The sequence below is a fragment of the Xenopus tropicalis genome, chromosome 10 (genome assembly GCF_000004195.4).
Source record: "Xenopus tropicalis strain Nigerian chromosome 10, UCB_Xtro_10.0, whole genome shotgun sequence".
NCBI lineage: Eukaryota > Metazoa > Chordata > Amphibia > Anura > Pipidae > Xenopus > Xenopus tropicalis.
Window position 1 is genome coordinate 10447999 of NC_030686.2, and position 17423 is coordinate 10465421.

At 45.1% G+C, this 17423-nt stretch overlaps 1 protein-coding gene across 2 annotated transcripts; it reads left to right on the forward strand.

The window, feature by feature from the left end:
- Positions 1-7240: 7240 nt before the first annotated feature.
- On the forward strand, positions 7241-16310 carry arl5c (ADP ribosylation factor like GTPase 5C). Of its 2 annotated transcripts, NM_001044444.1 has the most exon segments (7): positions 7305-7386; positions 10267-10327; positions 10650-10797; positions 11779-11862; positions 11958-12109; positions 14598-15230; positions 15343-16310. In NM_001044444.1, coding segments are annotated over 6 exon segments (540 nt in total). In that variant the 5' UTR covers positions 7305-7340; the 3' UTR covers positions 14647-15230; positions 15343-16310.
- The last annotated feature ends 1113 nt before the right edge of the window (positions 16311-17423 follow it).

Sequence of the window (17423 nt, forward strand, 5' to 3'; positions counted from 1 at the left end):
AAACCTAAAATTACTTTTGTCATTTGTAGGTATTTTAGTAGAAGTGCAAAAAGGATTTGGACATAAAGCGCTATTTGTGTGTCATAATAAAAACAGATGCCTCCAGGGTTCCTTTACAGGACCAGTGGGCCTAGGGCAAAGCTGTGATAGGTGGGCCTTAAGATATGTGCATTAGGGCTTACCTTAAACATACGGAACATATGGGAAAAGAGAAAGGAATAGTCTGTGCTTACTGAAGTAGGCATGAGGTCAAGGTCCCCCACCCTAGAACAGCAGCCATGGAAGCAGGGAAATTGAAATGACAAATACCGGATTTGTATTACAAAGATCCCATAGGAATATTTGTACTAATGGAAAGTTAAAGCAAACAAAATCCAGCTGATTACAAGGAGGGATCTGCCATTTCTGGGGGATTCTTCAGTAAAAAGTTATAGCGGATGACAGGTGTGAATGGGGCTCTAAGTCTTGGTGTGTCCTGGGCAAATGCCCATTAAAATGGCCCTGGATGCCCCATGTAACAGATGTATGGCACTATTCACGTCTGTATAAAAATGTAAATTTAAGTAAAAATAAGGTACCACGGGCATACTAAAGATTTAGCTTTTCATTTGAAGAGATGAGCTAAAGAGATAAAAAAGCTGCCTAGTGGCTTACAGCTGAGTACATATAGACTGATAAAGTCAGTTTTTGACCCAGTTGCCCATGTATTTGCTGAACTGGACTAATCAGTCTATTTGAGCCCAACTATAGGTAGATGAGGGGTCCACAATGGCCAGATAGAGTAACATGGCTGCTCTACAACAACACACCTTTATTTGTGCTTCGGTTAAAAGAAAACTTGATGTCCAATTATCAGGACCGGCAATGTTTGACCATTTTTACTAGCATAAAAAACTAAGCCAAAGCTTTTGTTTTGTGCATTTTATTTGCAGGCCTGTTGGTTGCTAGTTAATAGAAGGCAGTGGAATGTGTACATCAATGACCATCAGCAATGGATGGCTACGGATCACTGTCGGTACCTTTGGTATGCCTTGCAAGTTTATTACCTGACAAGAGTGACAAATGGTAGCTGGCAGTTATTCCCGGGGATGTGCACTGGTATTGTCATTCACAAATCCCACCTCATTAAGCTGATTTCCCGGCTTTCACACTGGCTAGCATTCCAGCAGTGACAAAAGTCAAGAGAAGTCTCCTAAATGGTGACAAACTGCAATGTACAGAAAGAGGGGCAGTGTGGCAGTGCCCTGTATCTTCCGTGATAAAAATCAGTGGTAAAAAAGGTTAAATCACAATACAATCAAACTGATATTTAACAATCATGTCTTTAAAGCTACGCGCATGCAGGTTACTGGAAAAGGAATGGTCATAAAATACTTCTGCAGTAATACTACACTTGTGTTCTGTTGTCTGTTGGGTGTAAGCAGGTGTGGACTGGGATTCAAAATAGGCCCTGGCATTTCAAGAACACAGAGGCACAAACAGCCCCCCAGCAGCCCAATAAATAGTGACTGTCTATGGCACCTTACAGCCCCCCTGGCATTCCCAGTACCCAGAGGCACAAACAGCCCCCCAGCCCAATAAATAGTGACTGTCTGTGGCACCTTACAGCCCCCTTGGCATTCCCAGTACCCAGAGGCACAAACAGCCCCCCCCAGCCCAATAAATAGTGACTGTCTGTGGCACCTTACAGCCCCCCTGGCATTCCCAGTAACCAGAGGCACAAACAGCCCCCCAGCAGCCCAATAAATAGTGACTGTCTGTGGCACCTTACAGCCCCCCTGGCATTCCCAGTACCCAGAGGCACAAACAGCCCCCCCCAGCCCAATAAATAGTGACTGTCTGTGGCACCTTACAGCCCCCCTGGCATTCCCAGTACCCAGAGGCACAAACAGCCCCCCCCAGCCCAATAAATAGTGACTGTCTGTGGCACCTTACAGCCCCCCTGGCATTCCCAGTAACCAGAGGCACAAACAGCCCCCCAGCAGCCCAATAAATAGTGACTGTCTGTGGCACCTTACAGCCCCCCTGGCATTCCCAGTACCCAGAGGCACAAACAGCCCCCCAGCCCAATAAATAGTGACTGTCTGTGGCACCTTACAGCCCCCCTGGCATTCCCAGTACCCAGAGGCACAAACAGCCCCCCCAGCCCAATAAATAGTGACTGTCTGTGGCACCTTACAGCGCCCCTGGCATTCCCAGTACCCAGAGGCACAAACAGCCCCCCAGCCCAATAAATAGTGACTGTTTGTGGCACCTTACAGCCCCCCTGGCATTCCCAGTACCCAGAGGCACAAACAGCCCCCCAGCCCAATAAATAGTGACTGTTTGTGGCACCTTACAGCAGCCCTGGCATTCCCAGTACCCAGAGGCACAAACAGCCCCCCCAGCCCAATAAATAGTGACTGCCTATGGCACCTTACAGCCCCCCTGGCATTCCCAGTACCCAGAGGCACAAACAGCCCCCCAGCAGCCCAATAAATAGTGACTGTCTGTGGCACCTTACAGCCCCCCTGGCATTCCCAGTACCCAGAGGCACAAACAGCCCCCCCCAGCCCAATAAATAGTGACTGTCTGTGGCACCTTACAGCCCCCCTGGCATTCCCAGTACCCAGAGGCACAAACAGCCCCCCCAGCCCAATAAATAGTGACTACCTATGGCACCTTACAGCCCCCCTGGCATTCCCAGTACCCAGAGGCACAAACAGCCCCCCCAGCCCAATAAATAGTGACTGTCTGTGGCACCTTACAGCCCCCCCTGGCATTCCCAGTACCCAGAGGCACAAACAGCCCCCCCCAGCCCAATAAATAGTGACTGTCTGTGGCACCTTACAGCCCCCCTGGCATTCCCAGTACCCAGAGGCCAAAACAGCCCCCCAGCAGCCCAATAAATAGTGACTGTATATGGCATCTTACAGCAGCCCCTAAGATTATTATTATTATTATTGTTGTCGTTGTTATGATTATCTTGACAGCTGCCTCTAAGTGATTGGTGATGTACAGTATGTTTATACTGCTATTTAATGGTAGGTAGGTTCCCTATAATGCTACTACTGTTCAGTTAAACGGTTTAGTGCCAGTATCTCCAATTGTGTGCCTTTTTTTAATACTATCCAGTAAAATACTGGGCTATTGGACACCAAAGACACAGTCGACCCTACTTGCTTGCTACATTGTCTGATTTTGGAATTGGTTGCTTGCAGATTTTGGCAAGAAAGACAAAGCAATAAGCCGCCTGGGATGTAATTTGGTCTGTACTGGGGGCTAGTCTGCCATGTATACCCCCATAAATCTTCTGCCTCCCCACATAGCTTGCACCTAATAGAAGTGTACTCTGAGACCTTATGCAGCACTATGCAAGAGGTGGCAAAAAAGTCTGCTGATAACTAAAGGTCCAAACTTCATTATTTTCTAATCCAGGTCTGAGAAGTGAATAAGCGGCTGGCAAAATAGCCTGAAGCACCCCTGACTCCTGCTATTTTAAAGGGTATTATGAGGCCTACACAAATGCTGCAGATGGCCTTTAACGGATATGAGTACAATATAGCTACAGTATATACCAGTGAAGTAATAATACAGAGTGACATGTGACTTTGTGCATATCAACTACATAGGATTACAACATTATTGGAATATTTTGCAGGCATAAAGAAATCCATTTACAAAGGTTTTACAGTGGAGATCTGTTCCCTTAATACACATGTGTGTTTAGTATACCAGGCTTGTGATGGACATACACTCTGCCTCATGTTTAAATGAAAAATGACTGTTTTTGTTACAGAATTGTGAAATTGAAAGCACTTTCACATCCTTGATAATTCAAAGCAATTGTCGGGGGAGAAGGTAGTTAATCAAATTCTTAGTCACTATTAAAAACCCTTGTACTCCTGCTTATCAGTAACCCTTAGCAGCAGGCAACAACTGAGGAGCAGTAGGGGCTTTTTATGCAGAGGTCAGTATCATTTCAGGGAAAAGGAGGGGGAGGCAGCAAGCAGGAAAAAAACCCCAAAACAATTACATGTGGATCTTCACTAACTTGTTTTCATTTTTACCAGGATTTAAAGGTAATTTTAGTCATTTTGGTGTTTTATCGGGTTCTGTTCCTAATGAGATTCTTTAATAAGTCAAATTTTATGGACAGACTATCTCAACCAGACGTTTTGGGAGTAGTATGGATTTAACTCACCTCACCCGATGATCTGCAGTTACAGCCCAGTGACCCAATAATAGTGATTGGGTATGGGTCAGTAATTTGCACCCAAATCCTTTGATTACCCTGCCACTGAAATGCATAGAAGTCACACCTGAAATCCTCAGAAGCAGCCAGATAAGAAACTTGATGATGAGGCATATTCTGGGTCAGACAGGGGTGGCACCAGATACATTCCATGTTGGCCTCTGTTGGAAAATGAACAAACAAAAGTGCAAAATGGTAAAATGGCTGCATAATTGTGCATTCTTGATACTGTTGACAAAGGTAATTTGTTCCCACAACTTACAGCTTGCACTAAAGGTGGCCATACACAGGCCGATTGTAGCTGCCGATATCGGTCCCTTAGACCGATTTGGCAGCTTATCAGCCTGTGTATGGGCACAAACGGCGAGCCGGCTCGTTGATGCGGTCCCCGAACCGACTGCACCCATTACCGGCGTTCTAATTTGATTGTTTGGCCCCAGGTCAAAATGACCGAATTAGCCAAAATTCACCCGTAGGTGGGGATATCGGGAGAAGATCTTAACGTGTTTACCCACCTTTAGTGTCAGTAGTTTGGCTCTGATGAACTGGGTGCAAGTGCAAAGTGCAGGAAATAATGGGTGCAAGGTGACATTGATATTAGCAACTCCCAGATTTCCCTTAGCAGGTTGCACCTACACACAGAGCTGTATTTTCTATACAAGCCCATACATGAGGTGCAGACTTGGGTGCCACGTTGCAAATAGAAAAATATGACTTAAAAAAATCCAGCAGCCAGAAACTCGCATCTAAATCTGGTGGTGTAGCTAATTGGGGTACTATTCTTCTTTGTGCAGGCTGTACTGCGGCCAGAGTTGCTGTGCCTTGGGCACCCACGGTCTCAAGTACAGGCCTAACACACAAGACTTGACTTGTGTCTAGTAATTGATGCCACATGCTGAAACCCCTAAGTGCTGCCATTTGCACCCAAAGGGCTAAAGTCGAGGGGATATTTTCATCAGATTTTGTGGGTTAGATTTTATCGTTACACAACAGCACATGATTTTGTAGGATACTACAAAATCTGATCTCCATAGGCTGTAATGTAAAGCCAGATCAGATAAAGTCAGAAGGTGTGTTTTGTTACATCCGACAGTCAGTAAATTTTAATGACAAAAAAAGTCTGTCAGACACCATCACATTTGCCAGATAAAAACACAGCATGCAGCGTTCCCTTCCCACAGGCGAGTTGTGTGAGATGGCAAATCCTTCATGTAGTTTATACATTATATTTTACTATCTGTGCCATTATATTTTGACCAATGCAACTATCCGACTTGTAGGATGCGTTCAGGGTCGAACTGGGGGGTGAAGGGCCCTGCAGGTGCCCCTGCCGGCTGCGTCCCCAAACCCCCCCCCGCAGGGGCCCCCCAACACCCCCTCGCAGGGTCCCCCACCCAACGTCCTCCCCCAAGCGCGTAAATTTAACGCGTCAGGGGAGGAGCAGTCGGGCAGGGGGAGCGCTAGCAAGGGTCAGGTCTTGACCGCCGGGGCCCACCGGGATTTTTCCTAGTGTCCCGGCGGCCCAGTCCGAACCTGGATGCATTTTGTCTATCCAACACTATCCTACAGTTTAGCCCAAATGTAGTAAGAAATATGTTTGTGTGACTTTACCACAGTCATTGCCACACAATGGTCACACTAAAAACTAAAACTTATCATGTCCAGGGAGTGTTTAATACAGGTGTAGGATCCTTTATCTGGAAACCCGTTATCCAGAAAGCTCAGAATTATGGAAAGCCTGTCTCCCATAGACTCCATTTTAATCAAATAATACAGAATTTTAAAACTGATTCCCTTTTCTCTGTAATAATAAAACAGTACCTGTACTTGATCCCAACTAAGATATAATTACCCCTTATTGGGGGCAGAACAGCCCTATTTGGTTTATTTCATGGTTAAATGATTCCCTTTTCTCTGTAATAATAAAACAGTACCTGTACTTGATCCCAACTAAGATATAATTACCCCTTATTGGGGCAGAACAGCCCTATTGGGTTTATTTCATGGTTAAATGATTCCCTTTTCTCTGTAGTAATAAAACAGTACCTGTACTTATCCCAACTAAGATATAATTACCCCTTATTGGGGCAGAACAGCCCTATTGGGTTTATTTCATGGTTAAATGATTCCCTTTTCTCTGTAATAATAAAACAGTACCTGTACTTGATCCCAACTAAGATATAATTACCCCTTATTGGGGGCAGAACAGCCCTATTTGGTTTATTTAATGGTTAAATGATTCCCTTTTCTCTGTAATAATAAAACAGTACCTGTACTTGATCCCAACTAAGATATAATTACCCCTTATTGGGGGCAGAACAGCCCTATTGGGTTTATTTCATGGTTAAATGATTCCCTTTTCTCTGTAATAATAAAAAAGTACCTGGACTTGATCCCAACTAAGATATAATTACCCCTTATTGGGGCAGAACAGCCCTATTGGGTTTATTTCATGTTTTATTGATCTTTAAGTAGACTTAAGGTATGGAGATCCAAATTACGGAAATACCCCTTGTCCGGAATACCCGGGCATTCTGGATAATGGGTCCTATACCTGTACAAACAATTATGGGGGTATTGCTAATCACATAGAATAAAATGATCAGGATGATACAGGTTTCTAGACCTGGTAAAACACTGCGCCTTTCATTACACTGTACGTTATCGTATTTTATTAACCATGAAAACGTTGATATGAAAACCCTAAGGCATTATTTACATTTTACTACTCGGGGAATAATATTCCCACGGAATCCACAAAATAACGTGACACAAGCAACCTCCTTATATAAGTCATTTAATCAGCAATTTGTGAGGTGAAACCGACACTTCGTGGAAACTCCCTCGCAATTCACAGAGCCGGCCTTTCCGTACGTAACGCACCGCCTCGACGCATACTGAATGGGCGGGGCTTGCTTCCCTACTACTAACAAGCCGTTGACGTCAGAGGGGACTATCCCCGGAACACCCGGCAGAATACTTGGGGGGCGGGGCCTGCGTGACGTCACGGGCAAGTTAAATGGCTTAGCCAGTAAGTGGGTTTGTATAAGCGCAACGTATCGGCGATCTGTTTGGATTACTTCGTGGAATCGCCTGCTCGCCGATCATGGGGAATATTTTTACGAGAATCATGAGTATTTTTGGCAACCAGGGTAAGTCCAAGTGCTCCCCCCACCTCTGTTTGGAGCCCCCCCCCCCCCCTATATTCCTATTACTGAGGAGATTTAATGGAATGTAGCTCTCTGATTGTTACTGATCAGTCAACAGCATCTTCTGGGGACACCCTGTAACTCCTAGGAGCATGCTGGGAGTTGTAGTACTGATGGAGGGAGAGAGCCCCCTTACTGTTCTCCTTCCCTTGCTCTCCCTTGTTTTCCTCTCCTTCTATACCCCCCCCATCTCCATTTCTTTGGCTGCCCTCTCCCTCCTAACTGCCCACTTCCCTTCTCCCAGCTGTGTGCCCTTCCCTGCTGCTCCTGGGGCCCTGAGGCACAGTCCCATGTTGCTGCAGGCTATTGTTCTGCACAGCTGGGTGTGAATCTCAGTGCTTGGTGCTTGTGTAGGGGGGGGGGGGGGGACACAGGCTTCTTCCCTGGGATATTCCATATGGAGGCCAAGATCCTTCTCCATTCCCCCCCCAGCCCTGACTGTTTATAGACATATTTCACATTCCTTTATTCCCACATCTATTTAAACCCACACAGTGAGTTAGGGATGCAGTGGGAAGGGATTTCTGGATCCAGTAAACATTACTCTATTTAGTTCAGGTATTATTTTTATTTTCACCGTCTATCGGCCCCCTAGGAGTGCAGCTAATTCTGCTGGGGGGCTGCGCACCTAGTGTGATATGTACAGCCTGTCTTATACCTGTTATTCTTCCAATTGCCACAACCCCCCCTCCCCTCCCCTCCTGGTGGTGCCAGGGCTAATATCCTTCCTGGGACCCCAGGGGCCCACTAGAAAACCTTAGCCCATAGGCCCGCTCTCCAAACTATTTTTCCTCCTTTCCCCACCCAACCTCTTTATTCTCCCAGTCTCTTTTATTTACATGCTAACATCTACCCTTCCATCTATTTCTCCACTTTGTTCCCATTCAGAAATAGGGAATGACCATGAAACCGGCCAAATGGTCAGGAGCAGGAGGGCCCACTTACACCTGGGCCCCGGGAGTTTTCCTGGGATCCTGCTGGGCCAGTCCCACACTGTTCCTGCCCTATACTAACACTGACCCTGACTATTTGCAGGTCCTTTAAGATGGGGGGGGGGCTGTGACTGCAATGTGGCTGCTTTATGCAATTACCAGTTGCAATACTCTTAGTGGTTGCATTCAGGACATTTGGGTGCTGGGTGCTGGCCAAGTTACTGGGGTTCCTGCAGGGTTTCAAGGAGTCTGTCTTGCCCAGAATCTTTCTTGTTCTTTTTATTATTAGTGTTGCATACTATTTAATGTTAATGGAGTAGTTTGCCTTTAAGTTAACTTTTAGTGTGTTATCGAATGTCCTTTACTTTGCAACTTATTAAATGGTTTTTATAGTTGTTGAATTATTTTATTATTTTTGTTAGTCATCATTAATTGTTTTACTGTTCAGCTCCTCTTCTATTTTACTTTCCAGTCTTTTTTTTTTTTTTTAACCACTGCTCTGTTGCTAGAGTAAATTGGATCGTAGCAACCAAATAGCTACTGAAATTCCAAACAACTGGGCAAAAAAAACTGAATAATTCAGGAGCTATATAAAATAAAAACCGTTCAGAGACGCCCCCAATGCTGCATTAGAGTGCAAGCTCTATGGGGTCCCTAAACCCCTTCAGAGACCCCCCCCCCCCACTGCTGCATTAGAGTGCAAGCTCAATGGGGTCCCCACACCCGTTCAGGGCCCCCCCCTAATGCTGCATTAGAGTGCAAGCTCAATGGGGTCCCCACACCCGTTCAGAGACTGTCCAATGCTGCATTAGAGTGCAAGCTCAATGGGGTCCCCACACCCACTCAGAGCCCCCCCCCAATGCTGCATTAGAGTGCAAGCTCAATGGGGTCCCCACACCCACTCAGAGCCCCCCCCTCAATACTGCTTTAGAGTGCAAGCTCAATGGGGTCCCCACACCCGTTCAGGCCCCCCCCCAATGCTGCATTAGAGTGCAAGCTCAATGGGGTCCCCACACCCGTTCAGGCCCCCCCCCCCAATGCTGCATTAGAGAGCAAGCTCAATGGGGTCCCCACACCCGTTCAGAGACTCCCCAATGCTGCATTAGAGTGCAAGCTCAATGGGGTCCCCAAACCCACTCAGAGCCCCCCCCAATGCTGCATTAGAGTGCAAGCTCAATGGGGTCCCCACACCCACTCAGAGCCCCCTCAATGCTGCATTAGAGTGCAAGCTCAATGGGGTCCCCACACCCACTCAGAGCCCCCCCTCAATGCTGCATTAGAGTGCAAGCTCAATGGGGTCTCCACACCCGTTCAGGGCTCCCCCCCCAATGCTGCATTAGAGTGCAAGCTCAGTGGGGTCCCCACACTCGCTCAAGGGTCCCTGCTGCCCTCCATGCACCTAGACTTACTTTGGCGAAGGGAAGGCAGTGCAAAAGCGACAGTACTGGGGTCAGTGGGGCCCACCAGGTTTTTTCCTAGTTTCCCTCCAGCCCTGCCTATAATTGGCTGCCTTCTGGTGATCACACTTTAGGGGTAAAACCATTGATAAAGTGTTAGGCTGATATATAATTTGATTTTATAATTAGGGGGAAAAGACCTGTAAGTTATTTTGTGCTATGGATAAAACGCTGCATTAGAGTGTCAGCTCAATGGGCTTTAGAAGGTATTTAGCAGTAGATGCAAAACAAGTGCAGTTGCAGCAGCTGACAGGTGGGTTCGGTTGATATTCACCACTTCAAAGGCCAATGGAGGCAGCGTAGTTCTCACTCAGCCCAATCTCATTCACACATCATATTTCCTGTTTATTGTCTTGTACTGCTCTGTTGCTGCTGTTGGTGCTACTCACACTGCAGTCTTGACACTCTCTCTCTCTCTCTCTTTTATTTTACAGAACACAAGGTTATTATTGTGGGACTGGACAATGCCGGGAAAACCACCATCCTTTATCAATTGTAAGTATTCCTGACCCACCCCCGACAGATGGCCTGGGAAGCAGTTGATGGGGGGGGGGGGGTGTTGTCTTTTAAAAAGACAAAGGCACTGTTTGTTTTGTATGGATAAGTGTTACAAAGTAGGTCAGTGGGTTTATGATTGTAACTTGAATTTTGGGGGTCTCAAAAATATTTCTATAACCATTCCATATCATTAGCAGGAAAAGTTTAGTTGTAGAGCTGATGGGCCGGGCCAATAGCTTAGTTATGGGGGGGGTCATTGTTGGGGAGTGTAGTGTCATGCTGTGCCGTGCCTAAATGTGCACTTTCCTCTCCCCTGCAGCCTCATGAACGAAGTTGTGCACACAGCCCCGACCATTGGAAGCAACGTGGAGGAGATCATTTCGAGGAACACGCACTTTTTAATGTGGGATATCGGGGGGCAGGAAACTCTAAGAGCCACTTGGAACAGTTACTACTCCAATACAGAGGTGAGGAGCAAGAACCACTGGGAATGTATACAATTACATGTTAGTATGATGTAGAGAGTGATTTGCAATTGGTCTTCATTTTTTATCTTTGTGTTCAGCAGCTCTCCTCTCTGGTTGCTAGGGTTTAAATGACCCTAGCAACCAGGCAGTGGTTCGGAATATGAATAGGAGAGGGTTTATATGATTAGTAGTAAAAAGTAACAATAACCATACAATTCCAGCTGCCGGGGTCAGTGACAACCATTTGAAAGCTGGAAAGGGACTGAAGAATAAAGCAAATAATCCAACAGCTATACAACATAAAAAAATGAAGACCAGTTGAAAAGTTGCTAAGGATTGACCATTTTCCATACTAAAAGTTTACTTAAACGGGACATAAACACTAACGTAAAAATTTTACGGAATGAAATAAAATGTAATTGGAAGCAAACCTTTCCATAAACGTTTTCAGTGTAATAAGTTAGTAAGTTAGTAAGCGGTATCTGTCTGTCCCATTCAGTACTGCTGGTTGTGACTCTTGAAACATTGTAGCCTTGCATGCTTCTTCACGGCTGGTTTCTGCACCGTTTAAAAGTCAGAACCACTATTGCAGAGAATATAAAATGACTATGTAGGAGCCTTTCCAGGCCTTATCCACCCCCCCCCCCCCCTATACTTGCCCACCTTGACATGCTGGGTAGTTGGAGACATCTGGAGGGATGCAATTGGCACTAATAATTGTTTTGAAGCCATTGCTGAACAGTAACTCCCAGAATGCCCAGCAAACAATTTGCCTAGGGGCCATCCCTCAGGTGGAGCCATTGGCTATTGGTAAAAGAAATCACAAGCAGCTAATACACCCTGTGATTTATAGAGAAGGCTTTGCATCCTGCCAGTGATAGGCAACAGAAACCTATTAGCGACGGCTAATGAAATTATACATGGCAGAATTGTGGGCACAAGCAAGTTCTGACTTTGACTTCCCTTGTATGTCTCTTTCAGTTTGTGATCTTGGTAATAGACAGCACTGATCGTGAGCGGCTGCCCGAGACCCGGGAGGAGCTATACAAGATGCTGGCACATGAGGTAAGCTCTTCTCCTTGTTTGATACTGCCCACAATGCCCTTCACTCTCTCCCAGGGCGACATTCTCACCCCAACCTGTATGTGTTTGTGCCACAGGAGCTAAAAGATGCAGCAATATTAATTTTCGCCAACAAGCAAGATGTGAAGGACTCCATGACAGCATCAGAAATCTCATCTTCCCTGGCACTTGGTGCCATCAGAGACCGTGCCTGGCATATCCAGGGTTGCTGTGCCCTGACAGGAGAAGGGTAGGTTACCCAGTCTTGCTTACTCATGTAGAAATCTTCTGTCTGATAGACACTGTGCAGGGTTGGAGGGAAGTGACTCTCAGCCTGTGGGGTTGGCCACATAGGGGCAATGGCGGGGGCTCAGCCGGAAGGCGGTGAGGGAAAATGGCCTTTGCTCTAATAGATAAACCTGAAAGCCCAGCATCAAGGTCAGTGAGGGTAAGATTGGGGGGTGAATATGTATTTGCCCTCTTAAGGTGGCCATACACGGGCCGATTCTAGGTGCCGATATCGGGCACTAACGACAGGTCTGCCCGACCAACATCTGGCCTAAAATCGGGCAGATCTCGATCGGGCAGGTTTGAAAATTAATCGGATCAGGGACCGCATTGGCTCGTTGATGCGGTCCCCAAACAAACGGACACCTATACCCGTCGTTCTAATTCGACGAATTGGGCCGATATCGCCCACCTGTAGATGGGGATATCGGGAGAAGATAGCATGTATGGCCACCTTCAGAAACTATGGCTAAATGACCGATACACTGATATGTTCATATGAGATAATAAACCCTGTAAGGATATTAGAAGTCACACAGAAGTGCTGTGGTTTATCAAGGTTCAGACTTCAAGTGACTGTTAGTATCCTTCATAAGTTTAAAGGGGAGGCACGGGTGTCTTTTTGTAGAAATAGGAGCCTATTAAGGTGGCCATACACTGGCCCATGTATGGGGCTAATACAAGTAGTAGACTCGCACATGAAAGTCTATTTGGTACAGAAAACATTCAGAAATTTTTTATAGTTCCAAAAGGACAGAGGTAACTGAGTGCTCCGTGGTCCTCAAACTCCTCCCATGGAACCCATTTTGCTCATCAGAGGAGGTTGGGGGCCACAGACAGGCCTGACTGACCGATATCCGGTAGGTTTCCTGCTGGGGACGGCCACATCGTCACATTGATTTGGGCCTCGTCCAACAGGTCTATAGCCCAGTCTGGCACAGCATATGCCCACTTTTTACAGCCTTTACCAGCGAGCAGATCTGGCAGTGTACGGCCGGCTTTCCTTAGGCTTTCCTTAGGCTTTCCTTAGGCTTTCCTTAGGCTTTCCTTAGGCTTTCCTTAGGCTTTCCTTAGGCTTTCCTTAGGCTTTCCTTAGGCTTGCCTTAGGCTTGCCTTAGGCTTGCCTTAGGCTTTACTTAGGCTTGCCTTAGGCTTTACTTAGGCTTTACTTAGGCTTGCCTTAGGCTTGCCTTAGGCTTGCCTTAGGCTTGCCTTAGGCTTTACCTAGGCTTGCCTTAGGCTTTACTTAGGCTTTACTTAGGCTTGCCTTAGGCTTGCCTTAAGGCTCAGGTTTTTATTCGAATTGTAGTATCCTGGGGTCCCTTAGTGTATGAGCAGCGCCCATTTAGCAGCTTGGCATATCGTTACAACCTTTTTTGGCAAAAGAACCTGGAGTTGTAGTATAAAGTTTAAAAAGTACATTAGATATCGGAGGTCCCCTGATTGGCATATGTGCTCCCCTTGAACCTGATCATTAAAAGCTAAGTAAACATTTTAAAATAAGTCTATACAAAACTGATGAGAATGCTATTCTAAGCACTTTTGCAATTTACTGTTCAGCTTTCTTTCTCCTGGCAGTTTCCTCGACTGGATGACAGTCAGAAACTGACCCACAGGTGGCGCTGTTTTGCTTAGAATAGCATTCTCATCAGTTTTACATTCACTTATTTTAAAGGCTATCTCCTGCTTTAAAGGAAGAGGAGTGAATTGGCAGCCGCCACGTCTGGCCCTTTCCTTTTCCCTGGCAACAATTACTGACCAGAAACTCAGTCAGAGCTGAATAGAGTCAAGTGGCTGCCAACCTCATTGTGCTACTCCCCCCTGAAGTACAGGGGAAGTGCGGGTGGTGCAGCCCAGAAGCATGGGGTTTATGAAGTATAGAGAGCGTTAGTTCCACTTTAACAGCTAGAAGTGTCAACATCAGACACCAGTCTCCTTTATACACAGCCAGTGGGGAAATGGTTAAAAATAAAATGTTTCCTCAGCTGTAGCATTAAAGGGGAACTCCGACTTCCAAACCAATATTTATTAAAGAGCCCCAGACAACACAGAAACCCCTAATATCCCTATCCCTGTAATCTGTTCCTTCAAACAGTAGGAATAAATACCATTTTTATATGCTGAAATCCAGCTGCAAAACTGTTCTTCTCTTTCTGCATCATTTTCAACACTGGCAGGGGAGGAGGGACTAAAACACTGATGTTACAGATTGTAACAACTTCCCCACAGCTTACAGACAGCATGCAGGAACTACATAACCCACAATGCATTGCACTGGGATGTACCTTTCCTTATTGGCATCACGTGTGCAGCAGGGAATTGTGGGATTGGGAGGAGGCAGGCTGAGGGACAGGCGCTACTGTTACAGTTTATCTGAATCACAAAGTAGTCAGCCAGATATCCTTCCGCTCGGGCGTTTATAGTAAATATTGCTTCTCTCTTCTCTCCAGGTTACCGGCAGGACTTGATTGGTTAAAATCTCGAGTGACGGCCAACTGACTGCCCAGGAAAGGATCTTTATTTATTTCATCAGTGTTGGACACTTTTTTTTTTTTACCCATGTATTATTTTTAACATCTCAGACTTTAATACGGAGGATCTATTTTTTTTGTTTCCTTGCTGTTCATTTGCAGAATATGCAGTTTCTGCCTCAAGCGAGCGGGGTGGGTGGGGCCTATTTACACGCTGGAAAGAACTGACACTGCTTTTTTTCAAATCAAGCAATGGGTCTTGTATCCGCCCCGTCATCTCTGTTCCAGATAATACTTTCCACTGACTCAAGTGATATTCTGACTGCTCCGTGGGGGGGGAGGAGAGTGCGTTTTAGCTCCCGAGAGCGCAGACTAACAGCGAGCAAGTTATGGTTACTGCTTTGCCTCTGTCCCCACATCAAGATCAGCATTAATGGCCTCTGTCTACTTAACGGAACACTAATACGAAGGAAATCCTAATGGGTCGGGGTATCAATGTGAGCTTCCAATTGTTACTAGAAATGAAGATTATAAAGGGGATGTGAGTAATATAATAGGTAGCTATTATATTTATGCTCATTTCACTAAGTAGAAGGGCATAATTTGTGTATTCCTATAACATTCTTTGCTGTGTCTTTAGGGAACATTGCATATAGTTGCTTTAATAGATATAGGTGGGAGATGCCATGTTGCTTGCCTCCGGCAAGCAACATGGCATCTCCCACCTATATCTATTAATGCAACTATGTAGATAAGGGATGTTCTATGCATACAGAAGGCTATACCTTTATACTTCATGATCAGTCTCTGGATATATCATTGTTTATTTTATTACACTTGTGATACTGTACATCATCTTCCTCATCCGTGAAGGGAAGTGGAAAAAAAAGAAGCAGAAGAACCTCCCCAAAATGTGCAAAAAAAAAAAATCTAATTTTTGCCAAAGTACATGTTCATTTTTATACATGTTAATGAATTTTGTAGCAAGTTTTTTTGATGCAAGAACAACACTTGGTTATATTAACTTCCCCTTTAAACCGTCACACAGCTCCTTTAGATCTATGCACCTACTACCTCAGTTCCACCTATTGCCCCACCCATTTTTCCCTGCTTCCCTGGCATGCTGTGTGGGAGGGGGGGGTCTCGCCATGGAGGGTACAGCAGAGGATGGAGGAGGGGCTTAAACCTGTCCCCTTAAGTTGCCTTCTAGAGAAGGGGCTCATATATTTGTTTTAAAATGTATTTAGTGTGAATTGACATCCGTGTCCCTTTGATATTTTGATACCAGAGGAGTGGAATTTGCGCTGCCAAAGGGTAGCAAAGCCCCTCTGTTTTTATACTGTGTATATAAGGTATACATCCACATCGAAGGTGTATTTATTTTTTTATATGTTTGCTTTGCCTTTTCCTCAACCAGCTATATATATATATATATAAATGTATGAGATGTCTGGCACCTTGGTGGCACGGCCCCGGGGGCCAGACCTATATCTAAATGGTGCTACATACAAACTTAAAGAGGGTCTGGCGCGAGTCACATGTTGTGTTTCTACTTTTTAAGCTCCAGTGTATATATGTATAATATTGATATTTTTCATGGCTGGCTATGCAGGGAACTCTATGTTTCACTAGTGTTCTCCCTGGCCCGATGGTAGTTGTTACGCTAATAAAATTGTGTTTTTATTTTTAAAAGTGGTTGTTGTTGTTGTTGTGTCTTTAACCTTGCGAGTGCTTGTTATGCACGGCTGAGAGGGAAGTGGTTGGTGAGGGTGCAGGTCATGTGACAGGATGCAGCTGTGCCAAATACATGTGAAAAGGTAAAGGGTAACCACAGGCCAACAACGTGCAGCTGGCAAGTCCTATTTAAGTTTAACTATACAGGTATGGGGTCCATTATCCAGAAAGCTCTGAATTACGAGAAAGCCATCTCCCACAGACTCCATTTTAATCAAATAATTCTAATTTTTAAAAATGATTTCCTTTTCTCTGTAGTAAAACAGTACCTGTACTTGATCCCAACTAAGATATAATTACCCCTTATTGGGGGCAGAACAGCCCTATTGGGTTTATTTGATGGTTAAATGATTCCCTTTTCTCTGTAATAATAAAACAGTACCTGTACTTGATCCCAACTAAGATATAATTACCCCTTATTGGGGGCAGAACAGCCCTATTGGGTTTATTTCATGGTTAAATGATTCCCTTTTCTCTGTAATAATAAAACAGTACCTGTACTTGATCCCAACTAAGATATAATTACCCCTTATTGGGGGCAGAACAGCCCTATTGGGTTTATTTCATGGTTAAATGATTCCCTTTTCTCTGTAATAATAAAACAGTACCTGTACTTGATCCCAATTAAGATATAATTACCCCTTATTGGGGGCAGAACAGCCCTATTGGGTTTATTTCATGGTTAAATGATTCCCTTTTCTCTGTAATAATAAAACAGTACCTGTACTTGATCCCAACTAAGATATAATTACCCCTTATTGGGGGCAGAACAGCCCTATTGGGTTTATTTCATGGTTAAATGATTCCCTTTTCTCTGTAATAATAAAACAGTACCTGTACTTGATCCCAACTAAGATATAATTACCCCTTATTGGGGCAGAATAATCCTAATGGGTTTATCCCGTGTTTAAATTATTTTGAAGTAGACAAAAAATATAGCGATCCTAATTACAGAAAGATCCCTTATCCAGGAACACCCCAGTTCCTTAGCATTCTGGATAACAGGTCCCATACCTGTATTCGATTCCACCAGTCCCCAACAAGTTCCAACTTCGGGCACATATGTCAGAA

What these genes read in the sequence shown, in the direction of transcription:
- arl5c (XM_031894144.1), top strand. Translation starts at nt 7,341, where the DNA reads ATGGGGAATATTTTTACGAGAATCATGAGTATTTTTGGCAACCAGG. An exon ending in ACCACCATCCTTTATCAATT is followed by an intron (nt 10,328 to 10,649) that starts GTAAGTATTCCT and finishes TCTCCCCTGCAG; the next exon opens with CCTCATGAACGAAGTTGTGC. An exon ending in ACAAGATGCTGGCACATGAG is followed by an intron (nt 11,863 to 11,957) that starts GTAAGCTCTTCT and finishes TTTGTGCCACAG; the next exon opens with GAGCTAAAAGATGCAGCAAT.